The sequence below is a fragment of the Dreissena polymorpha genome, chromosome 9, assembly GCF_020536995.1.
Source record: "Dreissena polymorpha isolate Duluth1 chromosome 9, UMN_Dpol_1.0, whole genome shotgun sequence".
Taxonomy (NCBI): Eukaryota; Metazoa; Mollusca; class Bivalvia; order Myida; family Dreissenidae; genus Dreissena; species Dreissena polymorpha.
This window is the reverse complement of record NC_068363.1, coordinates 64233254-64259751: the sequence shown is the minus strand read 5'-3', so window position 1 is coordinate 64259751 and position 26498 is coordinate 64233254. Positions and strand designations below refer to the sequence as shown.

The window sequence follows — 26498 nt, the reverse complement described above, 5'->3', positions numbered from 1 at the left end:
TCAAATGCTGTTTGGTTAATCCTTTATTTGCTGCCGATATACATGTACATGGCTATTTACCCGTGTAAGCGAATGTAATAGTCTATTGCAATCAGGCATGCATCTGCCAGGTTTAAAGACCTTTATCAGGTTGTAAAAACCCATGATTGAAGTGTCAGCGAAAACAGTGCCAAAGTCTTTAGAATACGGCGGTAAAGTATAGTGTCCAAAAATTAAGAGACATTCATTATGGACGAAAACCCGTATGTCCGAAAATTTAGATACACGAACAATAATTATTTTTGCGAAAAAAGAGGTTGTCCGAAGACTTCGAGTGTCCGAATACTTAGAGTATTACGGTAACTATTCTAGTGTAATATTGTTCTTTAGGCAGATGACTCGTGTATATCACAAATCAAATATATGGGGTAAGGGAAAAACGTTATAAATAATTCATACACGTTCAAAAACATTCCCTATACAATGGGCCTATGCCGACTAAAACTTTATATCAAGAATCACTTTCTGGGTGCACTGAGTGTTTTCTAAGACACTCAGTTGGCCAGGCAAAAAAAGCATTGGACTGGTTGAAACAATGGTTTAATGAAAATAAAATAATGTGTTCGAATAATTAAGGCTCAGAGCGCGGATTAATAGTGTGATGAGATGACGTGTAATGTTAACACGAGAATATAATTTTTATATGAACGGACTTTTGAGCTTTAATAAGCTTCTAAATGTGCATTTAGATATTGTCATATGATCAGGTATAACAATAGATACTCATACTATAAAAGCCAATGTACTCTTTTATACAAAAGATTTCATACTGATTTGAAAACGTACTGTTTATAAAAGGGTCCGTACGCTATTAGTAAGTATGCATGTCTATTTGGTATATATATATTAAATCTGATTAGCACACGAGAGGCGTGTATAGATAAATGTCCTGTGATTACTAAGGAAATATAAAAATTAACCTTACAGCAACTTAACATTCAGTAAACATTAAGTATTATTTTCCTGCATCTTTTCTTGTAGAGTGTCTTGAATTTATTTTTTCAGATGCATTGTCAACGGGGTATCTGATGCTTGGATCCAATGTGAAATATGCTTTCAATGACAGGACCCATTTGCTCTCAATTCCGCTTCAGACGGAAAATGGAAACACTACCGTTTATTTTAACCGGACATATACGGTTAGTTACAATAACTACTTAACTCGGCCCGAGAGTATCGACGTGGACTACGGTCGGAAGCAGCTGTACATTTATGACCGCTACACAGCGACTCTTCAGAAGATAAATTTTAATCCCGAGAGCAGTAATCCGAATTTGACACTTACATATCTGCATTCCGGACTTTCTAGAGGAGAAGTGAAGATAGCTTTGGATTGGATCTCAAACAACCTGTACTGGACAGATCCAACATTTAGATCGGTTACAGTGCAGTCATTACGAAATGATGGGAATTACAAAATTCTCGTTTTCGATAACGTCGAGAAACCTACTGGAATTGCCGTCGATCCGATTCACCAGTTAGTTGTTTTTGGCGAGTTTTTTTCGTTCTCTGATTATAATTGAACGCCATCTTATTCAAACAATCTAGTTTTTATTTTTCAGTCCTAATAAGTATTTAAGTATCCATTCTTGAATATCATTTTATTAGTTTACACATACACTATTGTACGTTTGCACTGTAGATACTTATTTTGGAGCGATGTTGGGTCATTGCCGAAGATCGAGCGTTCCACTCTTACCGGAAGCAGCCGTAAAACCATAGTGTCCCAGGGGATAGCTTATCCAATAGCTTTGGATGTGGATATTGCCTCGTCAAAGCTGTACTGGGTTGACAGTTACCGTGACTCTGTGGAGCGATCAAATTTAGATGGTACAGATCGAGTGATGATTAAAAGATTGGCGCACTCGACATTTCTTGACATACAAGTCTTTTCCGTACGTATTATTTGTTTGAAAACTAACAAACAGAATTTATACCTAAATATAGTAAAATTCGTTTGTTTCAATTGGTTTTGGTTTTGTTACGTGTGTAATATAATATTAGTTATTCTATATAGAATTATGTTTCAGGACGTTATTTTAACAACAGATATTGACATCAACTTAGGCGGATTAGTGCGTCTATTTAACAAGGACACCGGCGAAGACGACAAAGGCAACACACTTGTCCGATCAGCTAAAATGGATTTTCACATAACCTGCGTAACTTTGTATGCACCGCAACCTACGACGACAGGTTAACCAAAATTATCACCGCATTAATTGTTTTCTTTTGAAAGCTTCGATTCTCTTAATATGCGGATTGAATAAATCTCGTTTTCAATACGATATTTAATAAATGCCATCTCCAATGCCCATATGGAATGTTTAATAGTTCTGCATGACATATTACATTATCGGCTTTAATGCAACGGGATATTGTAAATGCCTTAATGCAAAGCCTATTTATCACTTCCGCACGATAAAAACTTTTATTTAAATATTGTCGAATAGCAAGTATACGTTTGTTGTGCAAGATACTAATACTGTATATAATAAATTGTACGCTTTAGATGTCTAAAATTGATACAGGCAACATTCTTTTCTACAGATCACTGTGCAAGCAGTCCCTGTGAAAACATATGTGTGAGCGAATCTACAAGACCCGTGTGTCTGTGTGCGGAGGGTTTTGCGTTGAATTCAGATGGACGCACCTGTTCTGGTAAAGTTGGCCATACTACTTTGAATCTTTACTTTATGAAACAAACCGGCCAATCGTTAATCACACGGCAAATCACAAGATAAATATGTATAATTTGGCGAAAAACAAGTATTATTAAAACGAGACCAAATCGTCCAGGAACGTATAAGCCTGAATTGTTTCATATTCACATTAAGTATTAATAATAAAATTAACAATGATTATGAATGTTTGGTAAGTTTTTTCATGCATACGGTGAGATTTATTTCTCGTGATTGCAGAGACTACTGGTTCCCTTCATCGTGCATTAGTCTGGGCTACAACAACAACTTTATGTGCTGCTGATATACGAGGGATTCACGACGAAAGTGAATACATAACGTCTAACAAGACCTGTTTCTCTAATGTTGGATCAAACATAAATTGGATAACAGTCGGTATAAAACCAATTCTATATAAATGTTCAGAAAAAATATTTTAAAACAGAAGCAATTAACATAAATGGTGGAAACAATAGTATATTATCATGTGGCATCAATGCCTCATGATATAATATTAAAGCTAGAATATTCATTAACCTTTATTTTGAATTGACATGTGTAATTTAGTTATTGGATTTTTTTACATTTTCATGTTTACGTTTTATTTTAAGATTGTAATAATGCATAATCTTTAAATTTAGATTCTCACGATCGAAAGATAATTTTTGCGGACGGCAGTGACATATTTGCGATGGCATTGGATGGAGTTCATACAAAGCAACGTATCACATCAGCAACGGAAACCGTGACTGGTAATTTTCATGAAAACAATCCAAAATCGCCTACATAAATGTTGTTTGTAAATTTAAAAACAATTTTTAATGGTTAATAAATGTGAAATTTTAACTGTTAATGACATGGCTTAAAGTTATAAAACAAATTATGCCTTTAGGAAAATATATTTATTTTCCGCACCATTCATTTGAAAGAGTAGATATAATAGTATCGTTTAACACTTCAATCAGGCCTCGCAGTTGATTGGGGTGACAAGAACGTTTATTGGTGCCAAGGACAACCATCTGGAACTGGGAAAATAAATGTTTTCTCTCAAACAACTACAAACATACATACGCTTATTGCAAGTGGATTGGATAACCCAAAGGCTCTAAATATTATTCCGTTACTAAGGTAATAAACGTATAAACGCATGCGTTAAACGACGCAAAAACAGCATCACGTTGATTTATCGGCTATGATATCCCACTTAAATAGACAAATCAACCTATTAAACAAACAAACTGAATACAATGAAATGTTTAGTAGTCAAACTAAGTACGTTTCGAAAATAAAATATAATTAAACATTAACGCTAAGAAGATTCTGTACTATTCTGAACTCTTGACTATGGAAGATGTAACCTTTTTTAGCACAATGATATGGATAAATGGGAGATTAGGAAGCTATCAGATCAAGAAGGCCCATGTCCATGGAAACGATATTCAGACGATTGTAAGCTTTATGGACTTGTCAGAACCTCGAGACCTTACTGTTGATATAGCTTCCCAAAGGTTTGTGCATATATTTTTAAAAATGCATTTTAGTGAATGCGTCTTCAATGACATGGTTTGATAAAACAACAATAATACTGCAAAGTTTTGCTATTTATTAAATCGTTTATATCGTCTGTGATAGACTTAAAAACGGATGTTTCACAAATTTGATGGTACAATAATTCTTTCTTACTACATACTTTCTCTCGTAAGTCGTCGTTATAATATATTTTTATACTTTCAGACTGTATTTTATTGACGGAAACGCTTTAAAATCAGTGCAGTTAGATGGAACTAAGCTGACAGCAGTAGACGTTGGGGTTGCTATGTCTCTTCTGCCTCTAAAACTTCATTCATACAAGGTAATTGTAAGTTTCTAAATTTCATCTAACGAGTGCCATAATGAAGACGATATACATAAAGAGGCACAAGTATAACTTTTTCATTGGAAAAAAAAATATCGTGATGAAAAACAAATGTAACATATGACAATGGAGCAGAGGTCTTTATTGTTTATGTAAAACTAGTCACACATTGTTATGCTCATTTATTATTGTATGTTTCGGACTTGGTCATGTTGTTTGCAAAAACATGTTTATAGTCGAAATTAGAACTACAACAACTCTGTCAGAGTGTCGCTCACACGTTTTGATTTCCAGAATCACCTTCTTGTGGCTGACGCAGGCATCAATATTGATGTTGTTTCTCTGACAAATACAGGAAGCGCAACTTACACCCTTAATACTCTTGCATCAGTTACTGATATTTGTGTTGTTGATATCACCGAACAGCCAAAAGAGAACGGTAAATGACTTTGTAAATGTATTTGTAAATGATTTTCCTTGTTTTTTTAATTGTAACATTGCATAATAAACCTTATGTAAGTCGTAAATTCATTAAAAGACTCCATTTTGAAAAGTAATACTTGTATTTAATTTATTGCGTTAGCGATTGATCAAAACATATAGAAGGTGGTAAATACAGCTATGAAATATCTTCTTTTTTTAAAGGTCCTTGCGATGCTAATAATGGAAACTGTGAGCACATTTGTATTCCACTTGGTAGATACAGAATATGTCAATGTAGCTATGGTTTCATTCTTGATAGCAACAAGGAAACGTGTTCATCAGGTACTTGTCAGTTGCCCGTCTATTTGCTTACTAATCCGTTGAGAAGCGTAAATAAATCATACATAAAAATAAGTCTGATATTCTAACCTGTAGTTGAATTAAAGAAACACCGTGCTATTAATAAATATGGCACAACCGTAAAGCTTCGTGAAATAGTAACGTTTTCCTGAATTTCCACAAATAACGGATTCAATTAAGTACCGCTCATAAGATTTTGCATTAAATGATGTTGATGTACCATTGATATGCTAATTTAAAACCACGTGTTCCACTTTGTTATTGCAGAACAACTGTCGGACAATTTTATGTATGTTTCGGATTGGACCCATGATAAAGTATATCAAGTTTCTCTAATAAATGACGCTGTAAACGCCCTTGATAGTTCGACCGTCGATGCCCCTACTGGAGTACTTTATAATTCAATAACGAACAGAATCTATTGGGGTGATACCACATCGAATTATATTCAGTCTGCAAATGTCAACGGTGCGGGATATTCCGTGTTAATTGATGTTGGTACGTACATAACTTAAACACATAATACTAACTGTATTGCTCTTTGGTTTAACAGACGTTTAGCTTGCATAGCTGCTGCTTTTGCAAAAGCGTATTAAGAAGAGTACTGGCCCATTTTCGGCACGTCTTAAGATCTAATACACCTTTCTGCGCTTATATGGTTTATCCGTGCACATCATTATTCCCAGTTTGATATAGGTTACAGACACAATCATTCATTTTGATTGAATGTTCCTCAGTTTATAACAGTTATGTGTCTATCCCTTCTTCCACAGGGGCGTATCGTGCACACCCCGACCGGCTGGCTATTGACTACAGTACGGGAAACATTTACTACACTGCTGTGAACACGAGTCAGTTGCCAGCAAGTTTCACCGGAATCGGAATTGTGTCTCCTAATGGTCATCATAGAAAATTGATCTCGGAAGGTGTAAATCCGAGAGCAGTTGAAATTGACCCAAGCAAAGGGTGGGTAAACATATACAAACATGTATCGAACACAACACATAAGTTATGATTTCAAGAAAAGAAGTTTCTTTTAAAATATAAAGACCTTTATCTTACTTAAGCTTGCCATGTAGTTAATGAAACTGAATAATTTGCTTTATAATACAATTTAATACATAGAACAAGAGATATAATATCAATATATCATAAGATATATGATATGAACATGCTACCGCCGCCTTAGAATAGTCAATGCAATCAAAACGGATTTAAATCGGTAGAAAGCCATGCCAAACCTTACATTTAATTTCAATTAATCGAAAACACTGACTTGTAAAGAAACATTCATCACAAAGTAAGCATAGTAATTAAATTACAATTCATGAGTACTACAAGATAATAAAAATTTGATTATTGTCATTTAATGTTTAGCTTGGTTTGATGTTTAAATGAGCAACACATTTGCACTTCTGTTTGGCGCGATTAAATGAAGTTAGTATCAGAAAAATGTATTTCTGCTAACAATATGTCGGATATTGGCATCCTATATTTAAATTACCAGATTAATGTAATTGACCTTAAGAAATCTATGTATAAAATATCCGATTACACTTGGGATGTATTTGCATTATATTAATTTATAATACTACATGTTCATATTTATTTTCACAAAAACTACATTTGTAAATGTTGTCGGTGCAACTTATGTCTTAAATGTTATGTCTTACATTGTATGTGTCTTTTCTTTACAATGGTAAAAATATAACCATAGTTTTTTGTCGTCATATTCGTAAGTAGTCTTTAAATAAAAGTCCTTCTTAGCGAAACATATTTAATGATAATTATCTAGTAATCATCAAACAAAACTATTTTTACGACTACATTTAAATCGTGATTCGGGTTTTATGGAGGGTTTTCTGTTGAGTGTATCCTTCTTTTGGACATAAAACATATATTGTATGGATGCTGCAATGAATGTTTGTGTTTGGTATGCTTATAGTTTTATTTGTATTAATATTTGAAATTTCTGTTACCAATCGTTTAACCAAATCCACTTTAGGTTTCTGTTTTGGACCGACTTTGGTACATCACCTGCAGTATTAAAACGCGCCCACACAGACGGCACCAACATTGTTACACTGTATTCAGCAATGATATGGCCTAACGGGATTGCCATTGACAGATCGGGTATCACATTTATGTTTTCTGTTTATTCTTCAAACTTGATGTTTGTCTATTTGAAGTTAAAATTATATACTGATGTTGCTATTATATATTTTTAGATTTTAAACATTTACTTTTCGGATACTGAAAAACACGTATCTGATTATTTCATTTCGTGCTAAGTTTATTTTTATTGTCTTCTCTTTAAATTGGTATAAATTGAATATATATATCGCTTATCGAAAATGTATGCACACATAGAGACAGTTACTACTGGTCAGACATAAAAGGTCTCGTCAATTGTAGTTTACATTTATATTACACGGTACAAAAAGCCCACAATGTCTCTATTTTAATAGGCATTAGAAATGTGTGATAGACAATATCTTCAGAGATATAAGAAAAATGTCATCAGATAATATGCTAATGTAAGACATTTTGTATAACATTAGCATTGTGCTTTTTAAACGACAAAATATATCCTTAATTTGTAAAGGCTTGAGTAACACATACTCATTTTGAAATAAATACGCGTTTAATTCACTTGGCATGCATTTCTAGCAATTCGTTATTAATGGGACGAAAATCTGTTTGGGTAAATTTCTGAAACAGAAAGGTCTCTCTAGTATAACGATAAATAGAAAAAATTCTTTTCAGACAGAATATGTTTTGTTTTAAATTAATTGTCGTTTTCAGCAAGCGCATTGTACGTTACCGATGGCAACACGAACGTAATCTACCGCTGTGGGTATGAGGCAAACACGTGTGTTCAGTACTTTAGTGACCCTGGATCTCAACTTATGGACATTAAACTTCTCGGCAACTATCTCTATTACACTGCTTGGAATAAAGTGTAAGGTTATTTTGCGTATGCAATGTCATAGAGCATTTCACGAAGTACTTCATCTCATGTCGTTTGACATTAATTGTCACGTTCCTTTGTATATACTTACAATTTATATTATATTGATTACGTTTTAGCAAAATGAAATCAATACCACTAATCAAAATACATTTACTTTGATATATCAATATGTTATTTAACACGGAACTAATTGATGCAAATAATCTTTTTCACAATACTCTTTATTCAAATGATTTTTAAATGTAACTCGCTTTGCAAAAATGTATTTCAATCATCTGTTTTCAGGTACATAACTAAATTGCACAAAACTAACTCAAGCGACATCGCTAAGTTCGCAAACAATGCAGAACTCGGCAGATTGGATTCCATTTCTTTGTACTCTTCATCCTTTATCCCAACAAATGGTAAGATTATCTTAAATATGTGTTGAACATACAAAACGGCATGAATTGGCTTTTTTAATTAAATAAAACAAATGTGTATACAATCCTTTGTATTTATTTACCTACGATCAACTAATTTACAAATAGAAGTGTCGATATTAGTTTTATTTGTCATTATCATGATCAGTTACGTTTAATTGATATGTTCATTCATTCACATAAATGACGAATATAATTTGTGCTGGTCTTAACCTAGTTTACCATGTATTAGAAATTTTAAAGGGACTGTCAACCACGAATGACGAAAAAAAGAAAACTTCATAAATACGGTATTTTTTTACAATTATTATTTTATATTGATTAAAATTTCACGACTGGTATATTACATAACTTGAAAAAAGTTATATTTTCAGTATATTCGGTAATAAAATTTCGCAATGTGAAATCGAAAGTACATCGCGAAAATAGGTGACATAACGATATACACACTATAAATAACGCAAGTAGATTGATCATTTTATATAAAAATATATACAATTCACTACGCATGCACAATTTGCTTCCTGAGTTTACCACGTGACGATGATGATCAATCTACTGGCGTTATTTATAGTTATAAAAGGTAGTTACCTGGTAGACATACCAAGTAAAATTTATTACCGAATATACTGAAAATATGAAAACTTAACAACTTTTTTCAAGTAATGTAATATACCAGTCGTGATATTTTAATCAATTTAAACTAATAATTGTAAAAAAAATAAGGTATTTTACAACTTTTCTTTTCTTCGTCGTCGTGGTTGACAGTCCCTTTAAACGAATAAGCGATTTTCGTATTTGTTTACCATTCCGTTCAAATGTATTTATATGGGCTCTACTGAATATCTGATGAACAATATCCATGAGCGGAACCAATTTAGCATATAATGTCGCATTACAACTTAAACAATTAATATCATATTCTACAATATCTACAATCATAAACAATTTCGGATAATATCATAACTTTAATGAATATTATAGTACAGTCGCAATGCATCAATAACAATGGACGAGGAAACTGCAGCACGTTCTGTCACCCAACACCGAACAGCTTCACGTGTGGATGTCCGGATGGAGAGCAACTGCTGCCGGATCGAAAAACCTGCCCTAATGGTATGACGTAAATGTTACGTTTATTATACATAATTATACATAACATATTTCAACGCTTTTTTAACACAAAAACGGCGAAACACAAATTACCATCTTGCTTAGCGTAATTGTATGCACGTATTTAGCAAGTATAGGGTAGTGATATAGTAAGTTTCCTTTCCAGGAGTGTTAAAGTCTTCCTTTCACGACAATAATTACTTTTTTTCTTATTTATTTCTCACATTTCTTTACAATGTAGTATACATCGATAATACCAAAAAAACGGAATACATAAAAAAGTGTTTGAAAAATGTACCTTTTTGTACTTTAACATGTCAAATATTTAGCGTATGCGTGAATACATTTTAAACAATGTTAACAGTGTCAATGTCATATAAAAAACTTTGTGATTTATCGCAAAACATAAAATTAATTTTAAAAAAAACGAAACAGAAGGTTTTTTTTATCTAGAAAAATAAAAGGAAAAGAAAATATTTTACAACAAGGTGTGTTGTAATCGAATTGTTTTGAGTATTTGTTTTTCTATTGAGAAGGAATTTTTAAAAATTGTTTTGCCATAACATTTGTCTTAATAGCATTATTCATGTTTTGTAGAAGGTATGAATCACCTGAATTGAACCAATTTTTATGCTCTCCCAAAAAAAAATTGAGGGAGCATATAGTCGCCGCTTCGTCCGTCCGTCCGTCCGTGTGTCCGTCCGTGCACATTTTTTGTCCGGGCTATTTCTCAGCAACTAATGACCGGAATTCAATGAAACTGTATGGGAAGCTTCACTACCAAGAGGAGATGTACATATTATCAGCGGGTTCTGGTCGGATGATTTTTCACAGAGTTATGGCCCTTTGAAAAATTCCATTAACTGTACATATAGTGCAATTCTTGTCCGGGCTATTTCTCAGCAACTAATGACCGGAATTCAATGAAACTTTATTGGAAGCTTCACTACCAAGAGGAGATTTGCATATTATCAGCGGGTTCTGGTCGGATGATTTTTCACAGAGTTATCGCCCTTTGAAATTTTCCATTAACTGTACATATATTGCAATTCTTGTCCGGGCTATTTCTCAGTAACTAATGACCAGAATTCAATGAAACTTTAGAGATGTGCATATTATCAGCGGATTCAGGTTGGATGATTTTTCACAGAGTTATGGCCCTTTGAAATTTATATAAAAAAATTATGGTCCCCCCAACTACTGTACCCTCAAGACGTTTCCTTTTATCTGACTATATAGTGCAATATTGTGACAAAAAAACCTTTTGGGAGCATCACCCGTCTCCGACGGTTTCTTGTTTTTGGTGTTGTTCATATTTATTTTTTACGAGGGCAATCTCAGGTTCAATTTTTATTCTTGTATTTAGGTTTCAATAAAGTGAGGAAAAGTTGGTATGCATTTTTTAGATTTCATTTTAAATATAAAAGATTTTAATAGCATCATTATAAAGTTAAATACATCTGAGTGTATTTTTTTCAGTGCATCCAAAGAACCCATTGGTTTTATTAATTTTAATTAATATGTTTTTACTGACAAGAAATGTTTCCATCTTTTTCCATATCATTTGGTCTCAAAAACGTAGATCGTCCTATTTTGTAAATACAATAATTACTCGTGCAAAAAGCCTTTTTTTTAAACACATGAACTTTTTTGCAAATTATTTGAGATAATTCAATATATATGTGAGATGGGTGAAGAAAAAGTTTGCATTGAAAAAAAAACACAATAAAAACACAATGATAAAATAGAAAAGGATCGTTAACATACAAATTAAACACAATACCTATGAAAAATAAAACAACAACAGAAAAAGACTATGCATACACATTTTAAGTATCCCTTTGTCATTGGCATAATGCGAAAACAAAATTGGACAAAGAGATGATAATGTGTGTTGCTTAAAGCAGGTCTATCTATACCTATTTTCACACCATTTTCTTGGTAGGGATTTTGTAGCAATTTTTGCTAGTTATTTTTCAAAGAAAATATGTATAGGTATTTTAAGTTTTCATGATGGTATATAATTTAGGCATGTAGTTGTTATTTTTTATAGGGCTCATTTTAAGTGATGCCATGTTTTTACTTACATATGTTGTTACACTAATAATAATGTAAAGTAAAATGTAGTTAATTTGAATTTATTTATATTTAAATCTAGATTCCATATTATTATTAATTAATACTATATATTTTATCGTGTTTAAATTTCTTATTAAAATTCATTGAATATTTGCTGTCACAGACATATCATAAACGTTCAACATCATGTATATTAACATCTTTGTTCTTGATAAACTTTATCATCTATTGTAGTGCATCTTATTACAATGGTATATTCGTGCGCAATGTTATATAACGTTTGATTTTTTAATACATACAATACGTTTCTAACAATAAATGTTACATGATGGCTACTCAGCATGTAAAGTATAACCTCATATATAGAGATAAAACAGCTTTTCCAGATGTGAAATACCAATTTAGGCATGTTTCTGTTATATTTTATAGTGTTCATTTTATTTTATGCTATGGACTAAGTTAATTATTTTGTTGCATTAGTATCAATGTAAAGGAAAGGTAGCTAATTTGAATTTTTCGTATGGGTAAACAATTTATTTATATTTAAATCTAAATTACATTTAAAATTGAATTATTAAGAGGTTTATTCAAGACTTTTAGTTTCTTATTGAAGTATTTTGAATATTTACTGTTACAGAAATATTATAAACATACAACAGAAGGCAAACACAAAAAATAAAAACAAAACAAAATTATATATGTATCCTCTTACAAAGTTTAAGAAAGGAAATTCATTTCTGTTTCAGAAAAATTATGAACATACAACAGAATGCAAAGACAAAAAATAAAAAATAAAAATTATATCTGTATTCTCTTACAAACTTCAAGAAAGTAAATTCATTTACGATACTACGTGGATGTCGCAAACAATTTATAAAAAATGCAACAACATCGAACAACAAATCAGAATATGCTTAAAAGTTGAAGCAATACAAAACACACAATTTAATATAACAGCTGTGCTGTAAAAATGTGTTACCTTATCGAAAAGCCCCATCGTTCTATTATATTCTGGCTGTTCTATTTTAAAACAATTAAGTCGTTACAGCAAGCACTGTTTTCTAAAGCGTCTTTTCGATCATTTTCAAGTAACTTCAAACTCTCAGTTCGTATAATATGAATTTGTATAATACACATGCATAATCAATTTGAAAACTTTCTCTACAGCGTGCTTCAATTTAGTTCAGAAGACAACTTACAACCAGATTATGAACATTGATGATATTTCTCACGTACTGCTAAATTTCTGAGTGAAAGATTTAACCACTGACAGTTAAAAATTATTTTACTACACAATATGTGTCTATATGGACCGAGTATATACACATTAGTATATAATCTTACCTACTGTTTTACAACTACACATGTATATATATCTTAACGCCCATACACATTTAACACGCATGCGTTTAAATTAAGTTAGATTTAATGTTTAATATATCAGTTTTAATTATTTTTTACAATTATAATTATTTGAGCTGAACTTTTTATATAGCCATGCCCACTTGTTTTACACTAAGATTTTATGTATACATAAACGCATATACATGTTTATACACGACTTTTGAGTTAGATTTTATATTTGTTTCAATATATATATATATACATGATTATGATATGTTTACAACCTGGCATTCGTTAGAAATGGGATTACAAAAGATGTGTTTGAGCTATGCTTGCTTGAAGCGAAGATTTTCCACGCTTGACTTGTATGTCTGTTCAACGCTCTGCAATGTTCATCTCAATTCATCTGTATACTTCACCACAAAGATTAGGTTATGTTAACATGTTCATATCAAGAAAGCTTTTGTAATGGGCAAACTGGATCACTCGTATGTCCCCTCGTGCATTTTTATGGTGTACTTTTCCATCCCACGACCAGACAGCTTCTTGGTCAGATATGGTCCTCTTTATTGCCATGAGTACTTTCTGGTTGATTTGAGTTAAATCCTCATTTAAGAAGATGCCGGTCCCTTTAAATTGTCGTCTGTTTGACATGATGGTACTTCTTTTAAGCCTAGACACGAATTTAACTATAACCAGACGTGTATGACCGTCTCTGGGTCTTCCTAATTTGTGGGCGATATCAATGTCTGATGCTTGTAAGTTCATGTTTTGGATTTTTTCGTTCAATATGCTTACACTCTTATTGGTGGTTGTTTCAGCCGATTCATTTTTATTTTTCTCTAAAGTTTCAGACAAGAATTACTACCAGATCATTACCCTTTTTAAAACAATTATTCGTCATGGGCACTAAAACTAGTGTGAAAGTTTAACTCTAATGACCTGGTTAAAAAGTGTGATATATATTATAAATTTAAAATCTATAAAATATCTCTAGTAATTCTAGCACCACGTATTGATTTATTAAACAATATATTATGTTAAATGGTGTGATGTTATTTGTGTTGCAGCTACAACAACAACATCAACAACTACCGCATCGTCTACATATGCATTTTCATCAACAACAACCACATCGTCCGCAACAACTCTAACAAAAACTCCAACAACACAAACAACACCAAGTTCTTTCATGACAACTTCCACGACTTCCAGTACGACATCTCCTGGAATTGGTGACAGTAAAAGCAGCGACGACAATGCTGCTGCCTCCCAAATCATGTACATTGGAGCAGGAGCTGGTGGAACTGTAGCTATCGTCATTATTGTCGTCGTAATCGTTATCGTATTAATAAAGTATGTTGACCGTATATTTAAATGGTATCGTATAACAGTTCATAGTATGTGTTTTACTTGTTAGCTAAAATAACGCATTTATGATTTAAATGGTTGTAAACGAACAGATCAACGCAACGTTATCATTTCATTACAGTAACTATGCTATTTTATGGCATACAGGCTCGCGTATGTTCCTCTAAGAAACACGATTAAACTTTAACGTTAGAGTGCACGTTTGTTTATTGAAAAGTCATTGATGCAATCCTGCTATGTATTATTCATGGTTAAGATGCAGAAGAAAGGCCAATACTGGTGCACGGTACGAACATAACCCACAAAGTGGTCTAGGCAACGAACGGTTCGAGCATAGTGCCGTGTATGGGGATGGAGCTGTAACCTTCCGAACGAAAGTCGAAAAGCCATACTCCGTGACGGGTGATATCGGAGGCGTATCTCATTACTCGGTAAACACAAACAAAAATGTGTTCGCAAATACATTATAAATGGAATTGTAACATATTTCAACGTTTTGCCTTTTTTTTTTGATGATCTTCAGAAAACTTTTAAAAGCACAGTTTTCTATGTGTGTTTTCATGAGATATAAAGGTTGCGTATGACTGAAGAGTATTATCCTTGTTTTCAGAGAAATGAAAACACATACAGTACACTGCAGGTCGAAAACAACATATACGACACGATCAATCGTATCAGTGATTGTCCGACCACTGATGCGCCTCCTCCACCAACTGATTGGGGATACATGCCTCGAAGCTCTGAGCTCTCTGGTGTGTATTTAACACCATCTGAGGGACGCAGATCAGTTACGAATTCGTCTGACCATTTCTCCGACAGCGGTAGTAGTGGTCAACATTTTAACTGGCCGCGTTGATACTTAAAAATGACATGTATTTGATATACATATTTGCACGTTTTTGAAATGGACGCCATGTTAATTTTTTTTTTGGCAAAAATAATATTTTTGCTGCCTGTAATTAGCAACCGTAGTTTGAGAAAATTAGACAATCAAATACTTAAATAATTATTTTATTAAATAAAAACAAGTAAAGTATGTAAGATCAAATTATTCAAAATTATTTATTAACTATATGATAGCAATACTTTGTAAATTTAAACAATACTTGTGTGAATACGTTTTACAACTTAATAATACTGTTTTATATCGTTGTGTTATTTGTAAATTATGTCATAGGTAAAGAAAACACGTTTGATACACATTTGTATATACACAAAGTATAGGTTTTGTTTACTACGTTCTTATATGCACAACTGAACCGTTAATGAGGATTCGATGAACATTTCTATGTTGTTTTTTGTTTCTGATGAGACGAACATATTTTTCATATCATCATTATATGAACATGTTGTTAGCAGTGATATAATATAATCAATAGAGTGATATTCACATTTTTAACTCTCATTATAACAAATCAATGAATGTATTTCTACAATTCAATACCCATGCTGTAGTCGTCTCATTGATGTGTATAGGCCTGAATATTTACCATTTGATTGAAGACAAATACATATGTATAGGACGATCAAACGTGACCATACAGTATATAAGAATACTCATAGTCTGTATTTAATATATGAACGACAGTTAATGCACATATTTATTGAATGTATGCAGCATAGAAACGCATCTTTAAAACTGATGAGATTAGCTTCAAATATTCACACATATATTCTACCACTAAAATAATTAAACTATGCAATTAATATAATACTTCTTTATCTTATAGCACTCTGAATACTCAACGTAATGTTTTATGTGTTTGTTTAGATCATTATGTGTGGTATATTGTAGTCTATATATTGTATACACTTATTGTTTAGAAAACTTATATATGTGTATAATTCATCCGTATGGTTTTATATATAACCTATGTATACAGAATGAATATGGAATGCTAGACACAAGTTTATTTTTTCAGTTTCTCCATAAAGTAAAGTGTATGTGTAGTTATATTCAAGTACGAGCCTGTTTTATTTATTTCTACAATGATAACATTTTTAAACTCATTAACTACTTATTGCATTTAATGATGTGTTCACCATCACTGTGCTTTACTTATGTATCACACCAGTTCAAAATAAACTCTAAAACTGTAAGCAATTTTAGTTGTGTGCACCTCTTTGAAGAAGCCGCCATATAGCAGTCCCACTGCCCGTCGCTGCGCCTGAAAAATAACTTGGCACAACTGTAAACTAACACAAGACAACGTTTCGCGTGTGAAATCACTCTCCATACCTGATAGGGCTATGCAACTCTTAGAAGCAGAGGTAAAATCAGATAATAAAACCTGAAAACGTGAAATTCCAGTCCCTGATAAACCTTTATTATACATTGGAAAAATCAAATATCTTTGCACCAATGTAAAGCATAATAGGACAGAATGTCGCCAGTAAACCCGTCTCGTCTCTCCACCTCAAAGGTAAAGGTGATCTTTAGAGATTGAAAAAATTATATCTAAGCAATATCCTTTCCATCTTTAGAGTTTGGAAATTTCTATCTAAGCAATATCCATATTTTGATGGATTTTGAAATAACTTTGCACAAATGTTATCCATTATGAGATGAAGTTTAACTTTTTTTCAAAAGTCTAGGTCATACTAAGAGGTCAAGTGAAAATTTTGAAAAGAAATATTGCAGGTGGAGATTTCTGTTTTATTTAGACACATGCATAATTAGACATAAAAGATCTATTTATTCACACGTGTAAACAACAGCCATTTTCAAAGTTTATTAAAGCAGTATTCTTTTAATGTATGTTAATTGTAAGTCTTATTTAAACCACGAATGTTTAGCAATTACCGCTCAAATGTGATCGCAAATGCGGATCGTGTTGAGTTTTAATATACTTTGTCCTGTATTGCCTATTGTGGTAATAATTCTTATTTATTGGATTAAGCCGCAAAATACTTGCATGATATGAAACAAACCGTTCTAACAATAAATATGCCCTGCTTATGTGCAGTGCTTATGTGCAGTGTTTTTGTTACAAATTCAGATACTTAAATACTGAAAATCCGCGTCTTGAAAATATATATTACGTTTATATGTTTATACAGTATTGCTGTACTTGTCATAACAAAGTGTGTAAAGAACATAGTTCATCACCACTTTATCAGGCGTCGATCGCCTGGAATAAGAGCGCAGTCATTTATTTTACTGCTGACATAAACTCAATTTGATATTATTTCTTGTACATCTTCTAGAAGGTATCGCTGTTTCCGTATTCGTTTCTTTAATTTTATTTAACTAAGCTTTATATTCATATTAACATTAAACATGTTAACACATCTTTTTCTTTTTTGTTGCACGCTTAGCTGTCTAAAGTATCAACATCAATATCATGATTGGTAAAGCTTTAATACTTCATCTTGATTGTTGTTGGTGTGTATGCCGCTATTTTCAAAAACGCTATTGCAGGTTTAGTCCACGTTGTTACCTATGTAGTGGTGGACGTTGCTGATGGTTTTTTATGTTAATAATCCCGATACGTTGGCACAAACACACTTTAAATCACTATTGCAACTAACGTTGATGCATTTATATAAAAAAAAATAAGTCAACATTTTGTTTCGAAGTATATTGCAGAAAAAAGCCTAGAAATTAACGATCCATTTGATGAGCTTTAATGTAGTCATAATTCTAAACACACATGACGGCCTCATACCCACAATTGTAAATTATATTTGTCTTGCAGAAACGTAAACTGGTTTGAAATCAGTACAGATACATAAAAATCTCTTTGTAAATAAGCAACCTGTCTTTGAACTTTTGAAGAATGAATCATTGTTATGTATAACTATGGTGCAGAGTTATTTGTGACATTGACAAATGCGATGTACTGCGTCTTTTTTAAAGTACTGTTGCCAAGAATCATACTCTGTACCTATTGTAAATATATGTAATGCACTACACTAAATGCGTAACGTAATTTTATACAGACATACAATTAAGAACTGATGAACTTAATTAACTAGCAAATACATATGCTAGTTAATTAATGTGTTTACATAGTAAAAACAACAATCCGAAATACCAAACATGCAAAAAAACTAGTATTATCTATACAAAGGTGGTTATCACACGACAAACTTTACTCACTGCGAATTGTCTTTAAGGGAGCTGTAATGGTGTGATCCACTAAGAAATTTTGCAGCGAGTAAAGTCGATAATATATCTATTATTTATACAATGTAAACGCTTATCACTTTTCGCCATTATGGCTTCAAAGAAACGTGTAAAAATAATAGTGGGTACAGCATAGCGAACTATTATTGTCTCGGCATGGACGTCACCATCTTTTTGGTCATCTGCTATACACCCCAGGAAGCCCGATACCTGGTGAGCAGCGTAGTTATAATGTATTTTCGCATGAACTTACATAGGGTAAGTTAATTGGAAAAAAATCAAAGTCCAATTTGATACAACAGTAACTGTGAATTAACGTTGATAACAAAAGTATTGGCCTACATGTAGAAAAAAATCCTGACAAATTTTCTTTAAAAATGAACGAAATGTGGCTCCCTGAAGTAGAAGATCGGGCAAAATGGGCATTTTCAGGCATTTAGGGTAAACAAACTGCTTCAATTTGCAAGCCTTTACAATTATTAAAGGATTTATACAAACTTACACATGTCTGCCATAACCTCTCAGCATGGTTTCTCCAGAAAACTATTTCTTTTGGAGAAATTGGCGTTTTTTAATGAAAAACATCAACATCTCCGGTATCAATCGTGATATATCGACTATCTTTGGAATCCTCCGTAAAGGCGTAAAAGAGTAGAAAACTGACCCGTCTACATCATGCCTATTGTTTTGCTTGGATTGTTTAAAATCCCACTCTCGACACCATATTCCTGCGTTAATCGCTTTGAGAAAAAAGCATTCCCAGATAAGTTCTACTTTTTATGATTTATTAATGCTATAACAGGAATATAAAAGCTTAACGTGTCTCCGTTGTAACATGTATCGCATGGGATTTAATTTGGTTTGAATTTTACATCGCGTCAACAGTAGTCAGTAGTTCACTAATATATCCGACTCATTAGTAATAGATGAAGGCCCCAAGTCTGAACAACTAAATCAGTTACTTGGGTTGGACGGTGGTCTCATGATACGGAATATATTGGTTCGTGTCCCGTGAAGAGAGGTAGAAGCCTTTTTGCCAACACCTGTTTCAATTAGTACAGACAACTTCCGGTATGTAGCACAGATATATATTAATATCAACATAAACTGGCATACATAGTTCAGAGTCACAAATGGATACCAGGGTGCGATACCCTAGCTCTTTCTAGGACATGTCTATGAACTTTCTTGGTTCTTTGTCGTGCTCTGTGTAAAGCACAGATGCATGGGCTACCATCTGTGTTTCATACAATATAAAGAAGTGAAACTGCAGCTGCTGGAGCAGTATTGAATTTTCATTAAAAACAAACACTAATAAAAACACAATACCGCCACCAGCCTCTGAAGGCTGAAAATATAACAACATCGAAGATATGTACGGGGATACACGCTACTGCATCCACGCAGCAACAATCAAACTGTTGTGCAATGCAATATAAAGAAGTGAAACTCCAGCTGCTGGAGCAGTATTGAATTTTCATTAAAAACAAAAAATAATAAAAACACAATACCGCCACCAGCCTCTGAAGGCTGAAAATATAACAACATCGAAGATATGTACGGGGATACACGCTACTGCATCCACGCAGCACACATCAAACTGTTGTGCAATGCAATATAAAGAAGTGAAACTCCAGCTGCTGGAGCAGTATTGAATTTTCATTAAAAACAAAAAATAATAAAAACACAATACCGCCACCAGCCTCTGAAGGCTGAAAATATAACAACATCGAAGTTTAACTCTAGTTGGATCAAATCAAGGAAATTCTCTCTGATAAGCCCACTTCCCTGATCGGGATTCGATTCTAAGACTTTTGGATTGGTGGTCAAGCGTAACATCACGGACCCACAATGCATCAATCAACATCAGACATAGGTTACTAATGACTACTTGTTATGTATCCCGGTGGCAGATTATAGAGCGATAGAATAAATGTAAAGACTTTATTTTATAATTGGACACACAGTATTTAATAAATGATATCCTTTATCATTTTTCTTTTATTTTAATCCTTTGGTTTGTGAGTACACACCAATTTTTATAATTTTCAATAATTGCCAGAGTTAAAGACAAAAAGAAAATTTATAAATGCAATATTCAAAATTTGACCATGCAGTAACATATCACTTTAAATTGGTCACATATTTATATTGTTGTGGGAAAACAGAGTCAAATGCGTAAAGTGTTGTCCCAGATTAATGAGGCTTATCAGGAACGATACTTTCCGCCTAATGAATTGTTGTTATAAAAGACGTCCTTTAAAGGAAAATACCACAAAAAGGAAAGTGTCATCCTAATAAGCCTGTGCAGACTGTACAGGCTAATCTAGGAAGACATTTCGCACATGGATTAAACTGTGTTTTCCCAGAATGAGGCTAATTTATTTATTCTCACTTGTGGGATTGTTGATATTAGGGAATGTTCCTGGGCAAGAAACAATTCCGTAGCCTTGACGTGGTTTGCAATTCAGGGGCTCATGACTTAATGAAGTAATGCTGCAATATAGCTGAAAATTAATGTCGAATATAACAAAACAATTACATAAAATTATAGAATTGTAGCTGTGTGATGTTTTTAGTAACATTCTATCTTTATCATTTTCGTTTCAGTGACAAGGAGCAAGTAATACAATTAAAAGATCTGTGTCGCCGTAGGTTGCTGCATATAGCACAATGCCTAGATAAACAAAGGACGATGGTTAATTGTCTCAAGCTGAAGAGGTTTTATTGCAGTAGTCTGTTATGTGTAATTCAGTTATATTTCGATCCTCTCATTGGTGATGGTGCGTGGAGTATACTCCCACACAGGTCGACATGCAACACTTGCGCGATATGTACTGGATATAGTGTCGAGTGTAATATCGTGCGTCGCGCGTCGTATCGTGCGTCGAGAAAATGTCGCGTGTCGACCTAGGGATTTTTAGATCGACATGCGACATTTTCGCGACCTTTGCTCAATAAAGTGTCGAGTGTCATATCGCATGTCGCGCGTCGTATCGTGCGTCGCTCAAATGTCGAGCGTCGCGCTCGAAGGTCGACACACGACATTCAAGCGGCATTCAAGCGACGTACGATACGATGCGAGACAATTCAGTCGACAGTCAAAATTTTCTGCAATATTTTTTTCTAAAACCCAGCGCGATATGCGACACTCAAATCTTGATTGTAGCATGAGTGTCGCATGTCGACTTCAAATGTCGAGTATCATATCGTGCCTCGCTTGAATGTCGCGTGAATGCCGTGCGTCGACCTCGAAGTTTGACACGCGACAATCAACTTGCCCCATCCGGATTCCGTAGATATTGGAGGTATTTGAGCATACTGCTTGATTTTTTGTCGGCGACTCTAAAACAAATAAACGTCGAACGACCATTTGTCTGTCACTGTTGACTGAGGGTCATGTTTTCGTTGTCGGCATTGCATTGTTTTTCTCTTGGGATATGTGTGAGCTGTTCATTAATTAAAATTTTAATCTTGTACGAGCCTTAATTTCTCAAGATTTGTTGCTGTTGGGTGTATTCATTATGCCCAATACATTTTATAATACTGTTATCATGTCTCACAATTTATTGAGGTAATGTTTTGTCCATAGTGTTGCATCCCTATCACAATTATACGATACGACACCCTGCAGTGATAATTTTAAACGGTAAATAGTATTATCGATTTGCGAATCTGAATAGTATCTTCCCGTTTGAGAGAATCGCCTATTAAGTTCTATGTTATCTTTTAACTTACCTAATGATTTTGATTTAACTAGAACATAGCTTACTTCAGCACATGTACTAAATGATATAAACAAAAAAGTTAAGCCAAGCAGAATTGAGTCAAAACTATTTGATATTTTACACGGGACAAAAAAGCAAAAACCATTACCGTAATTCTAAACTGAAAATTATCCTTATTGTCTCATATATTCATATTATTCAAAGATAAGGTCGCGTTTTCAACAATACAACAAAGCAATAAAAAAGTAGTCATTAAAATACATAAGATACTTTCATGAAACTTAATGTACATATCCAGCTATGTGTTTTCAGTAAAAAAAGTTTCTTTTTATGTCAATCCCTTCTTCTGTTCGGCCGTCTGTTGTTTACCCGTACGCTATATCTTAAATATTTCTTAACTAAAATGACCTTATAGATAAAAAGTGTTTATGTCTGTCAATTCCTTCTTCTATTCACCTATCCTTTTGCATGTCCGTTCTTAAGACCGCAAAACTAACAAGAAAAATACAAAATGGCTAGATTGAACATTACCGGTACGCAGTTGTTATCCAGCGGGGGTTTGCGGTAGCAACCGATACTAAAGAAATATATAGGATAAAAAGGATTATTAGGTGTTGCGTTAGGTGTTAGGTGTTGCGGGTAAGGGTTAGGGTTCGCTTTTCAATTCTTTTTTTACGTATCGGTAAAATGCAATTGCCCCTACACAATTATAATTTGATTAGATCCTGAGCATTTTCACTAAGCACTAAAGATTTTTTGACAGAGCTCGGTGAACAACAAAGCGCCATGCGAGATTTCAACAAGACTTTATTATTTCCATGACTCTGACTCATATTCATGACTGGCACGTAGCTGTGCATAGCCAGTATAGGCCCGTGTCTGCACATCATTATGAAACCTCGAAAAAAATGATGATGACCGGCGTCGTGTCCTTTTCCATCGGGTTGCAGTATTTCACATATAAAGACATATCAGCCGTGTACACATGATATGCAGCGCACCTCTAGTGTGAAGATCAACAGCTGGACCGAGAGGTCAATCGATGGAAGGTCCGATGGCGTCTTGTGGATGCAAACAAATGTCCCAAATCCTGTTTGATGCTCTGAACGTTTGTGGAAGCGGTCAGTCACTTATTCAGCTGATACTTACAGAATTTCTCACCGTGCCTGCAACATCAGCATCTTGCGAGCGGTCCTTCAGCTCTATGAAGCGAATTAAGACATACATTTGCTCTACCAAGGGCGAGGATTGCCTCACAGCGCTTGCAGTAACCCACATCAATCGGGAAAGTGTAATGGACAATGAAAAAGTGATAAATACTTTTGCCTTTATCAATAGTCGGAACATGCAGTTCTTCTTACCAAACTTCAGCTATGCCAGTTAATTGCTATTTGTTGCCACAACTGTTTATATGTTAAAATGTTTTTAACCAAACAAAAAGTGTATGTTTGAAACCTGTAATGAGAAAAAAACGCGTTTGCGCCCACTAATGGCCTTTTTTCCCGGGGGAGGGGGGTATGCCCCCGGACTCACTAAAATGTGCCTGTTACGCCCCTGTATGATCATATAATTCAAAGGATTTCATTATCACGATAAATACATTTTCTTATTCAATGCATACAGAAACTCGATATTTATTTAATAAACACAAGGTTCCATCAAATACTTATTCCAATCAAAATTTAACACTGTTTTTCAACTGTTCATTTAGATTTGTATTAAATTGAATACTGATAATGCAGCAAACATTTCGTTTAACACTGAATTTCTTCACGATAAATTAGATTTGAAGTTTTGAAGATGTAGCTTTAAAGTGCATCATGTTCAAAATTACGACGTCATCGGGTATTAAGTCGATCGCGGAATCTGAACAGTTTTTTACTCTGACGTTTGTACGCCCTTTGAAAGAAGTATTTATGGTTTGAATGTATTTAATTGTATTATCTCGAATTGTGAAATATCAAATATAGAAATATTTAACCAGGTTTTCCGAAGAAAAAACTGGTTATTAAATTGGCGATGTCGGCGGGCGGGCTGGCGGGCGCGCGGGCGGGCTGGCGGGATGGCGGGCTGGCGGGCGAAACAAGCTTGTCCGGGCCATAACTTCGTCGTTCATTGTCAGATTTTAAAATCATTTGGCACATTTGTTCACCATCATTAGACGGTGTGTCGCGCGAAAGAATTACGTCGATATCTCCAAGGTCAAGGTCACAATTTGAGTTTGAATGTCAAAAATGGCAATTAATGAGCTTGTCCGGGCTATAACTTTGTCGTTCATTGTCAGATTTTAAAATCATTTGGCACATCTGTTAACCATCATTAGACGGTGTGTCGCGCGAAAAAACTACGTCAATATCTCTAAGTTCAAGGTCACAATTTGAGTTTGAAGGTAAAAAATGGCCATAAATGAGCTTGTACGGGCTATGACTTTGTGATTCATTGTGAGATTTTAAAATCATTTGGTACATTTGTTTACCATCATTAGACGGTGTGTCGCGCGAAAGAATCACGTCGATATCTCCAAGGTCAAGGTCACAATTTGAGTTTGAAGGTCAAAAATGGCATAAATGAGCTTGTCTGGGTCATTACTATGTCATTCATTGTGACATTTTAAAATAATTTGGCACATTTGTTCACCATTATTGGACGGTGTGTCGCGCAAAAGAATTACGTCAATATCTCCAAGGTCAAGGTCGCAACAACTAAAAATAGATTGATTTTGAAACAACTATGTAATTATGAACAATCAGTAACAATGCACATTTTGATTTTGAGTTGTCTCTCTTTATCAGACTTTTTTTCTAATTGAAATCAAGGTCAATTTTACACAAGGGGGTTAACAATACACATTTTGGATTATCTCCCTTTATCAGACTTTTTTCAACTGAAAACCTGGTTTTGTGACAATGTTGTCCTTGTCTAATTTAAGCTCACTGTAATAATTGCGTTTATATGAATCTATTTAACTTATCTAATTTAAAACTATTAAAGCTGTCCTATTTGATGTGTTTTTATAACGACGAGAATATATCATAGTTAGTTTCTAATGCACAGGTCTGTATATAAAAATGTTGTCGTTATATCGTACTTCAATTGACGCGTGTTCTCTTACGGCGCTTTGATTTGAATTGTTATGTTATAAACTTAATTTGTATGTACATTTAAATGGTTCAGTTTAAACAAATTTTTGTAAACAAGCATTTTAATGCATATAATTTCATACAACATTTATATTGAATAATAACATTGTTTGATATGTGAAAAGAATTTCAGAGAGAGTAATTGCCGCCTGACCAAACTGTTGCGGTCAAAAGGGATTGTAAGTAAGTAGGCACATTACTTGAGTGCATTGCCTACATTTATATTTATTTATGTTGGCGTCTTCTTGAGTGAAAGATTGCCATCCTAGCTCAATATAAAGATCTTCTAATTATATTAGGCGCGTGAATCCAGATGTTATTCGCGCGGCTTCGGGTTCGAATTTTTTAGTTCGTCTTTTTCATATTGTGCACGGTCAAAAGCAACATCTGAATACTCAAGAATTGGTCTTACAAAAGAAACGTTTTATTTTCTCGAGAGTGTTTCTGTCAACAATTATTTTAATCGACGCATTATATCAATTCGTTTCCATGCATTTTCCTTTTAAAACGATATATGCGCTTGCCAAGTACAGCCATTAGACATTAATACACCTAAGTGTTTATGAACATTGAAAATTTGTATAATTATGTTCTGCTTAGCCCAAAGATGGATGAGATGGTTTATTAATTTTAAGAGATATAAGCATTGATTCGGATTTTGATGGGCTAAAGGATACTAACCATTTATCAGCCCAGCCGGAGATTCTATCATTGTCTGATTGCAATACGGTTCAGTTTTGTTAGGCGAATTTACGACCATGAAAATACTAGTATCATCAGCAAACACATGTATGTTTGCTTGTCTGTCAGCGATGATGTCATTTACGTACATAAGAAACA

At 33.7% G+C, this 26498-nt stretch overlaps 2 protein-coding genes and 1 long non-coding RNA gene across 3 annotated transcripts in view; all 3 read left to right on the top strand.

Moving 5' to 3' along the window:
- Positions 1-26498, top strand: part of LOC127846106 (low-density lipoprotein receptor-related protein 4-like) — a 73543-nt gene that overhangs the window by 11048 nt on the left and 35997 nt on the right. Inside the window, exons 2-5 of the mRNA XM_052377282.1 lie at positions 1045-1516; positions 1682-1934; positions 2070-2235; positions 2590-2700. Of these exons, the coding sequence (XP_052233242.1) occupies positions 1045-1516; positions 1682-1934; positions 2070-2235; positions 2590-2700 (1002 nt within the window). The remainder of the gene's footprint in view (positions 1-1044; positions 1517-1681; positions 1935-2069; positions 2236-2589; positions 2701-26498) is intronic.
- LOC127844048 (uncharacterized) lies at positions 4900-6274 on the top strand. The gene is made up of 4 exons (XR_008032529.1): positions 4900-5014; positions 5221-5340; positions 5626-5856; positions 6132-6274. It is a non-coding gene; the product is annotated as an uncharacterized LOC127844048 (long non-coding RNA).
- LOC127844046 (uncharacterized) lies at positions 14344-16189 on the top strand. Its single transcript, XM_052374015.1, has 3 exons — positions 14344-14646; positions 14918-15092; positions 15272-16189. Exons 1-3 carry the CDS (start codon positions 14483-14485, stop codon positions 15515-15517), a joined length of 585 nt encoding a protein of 194 aa, XP_052229975.1. The 5' UTR covers positions 14344-14482; the 3' UTR covers positions 15518-16189.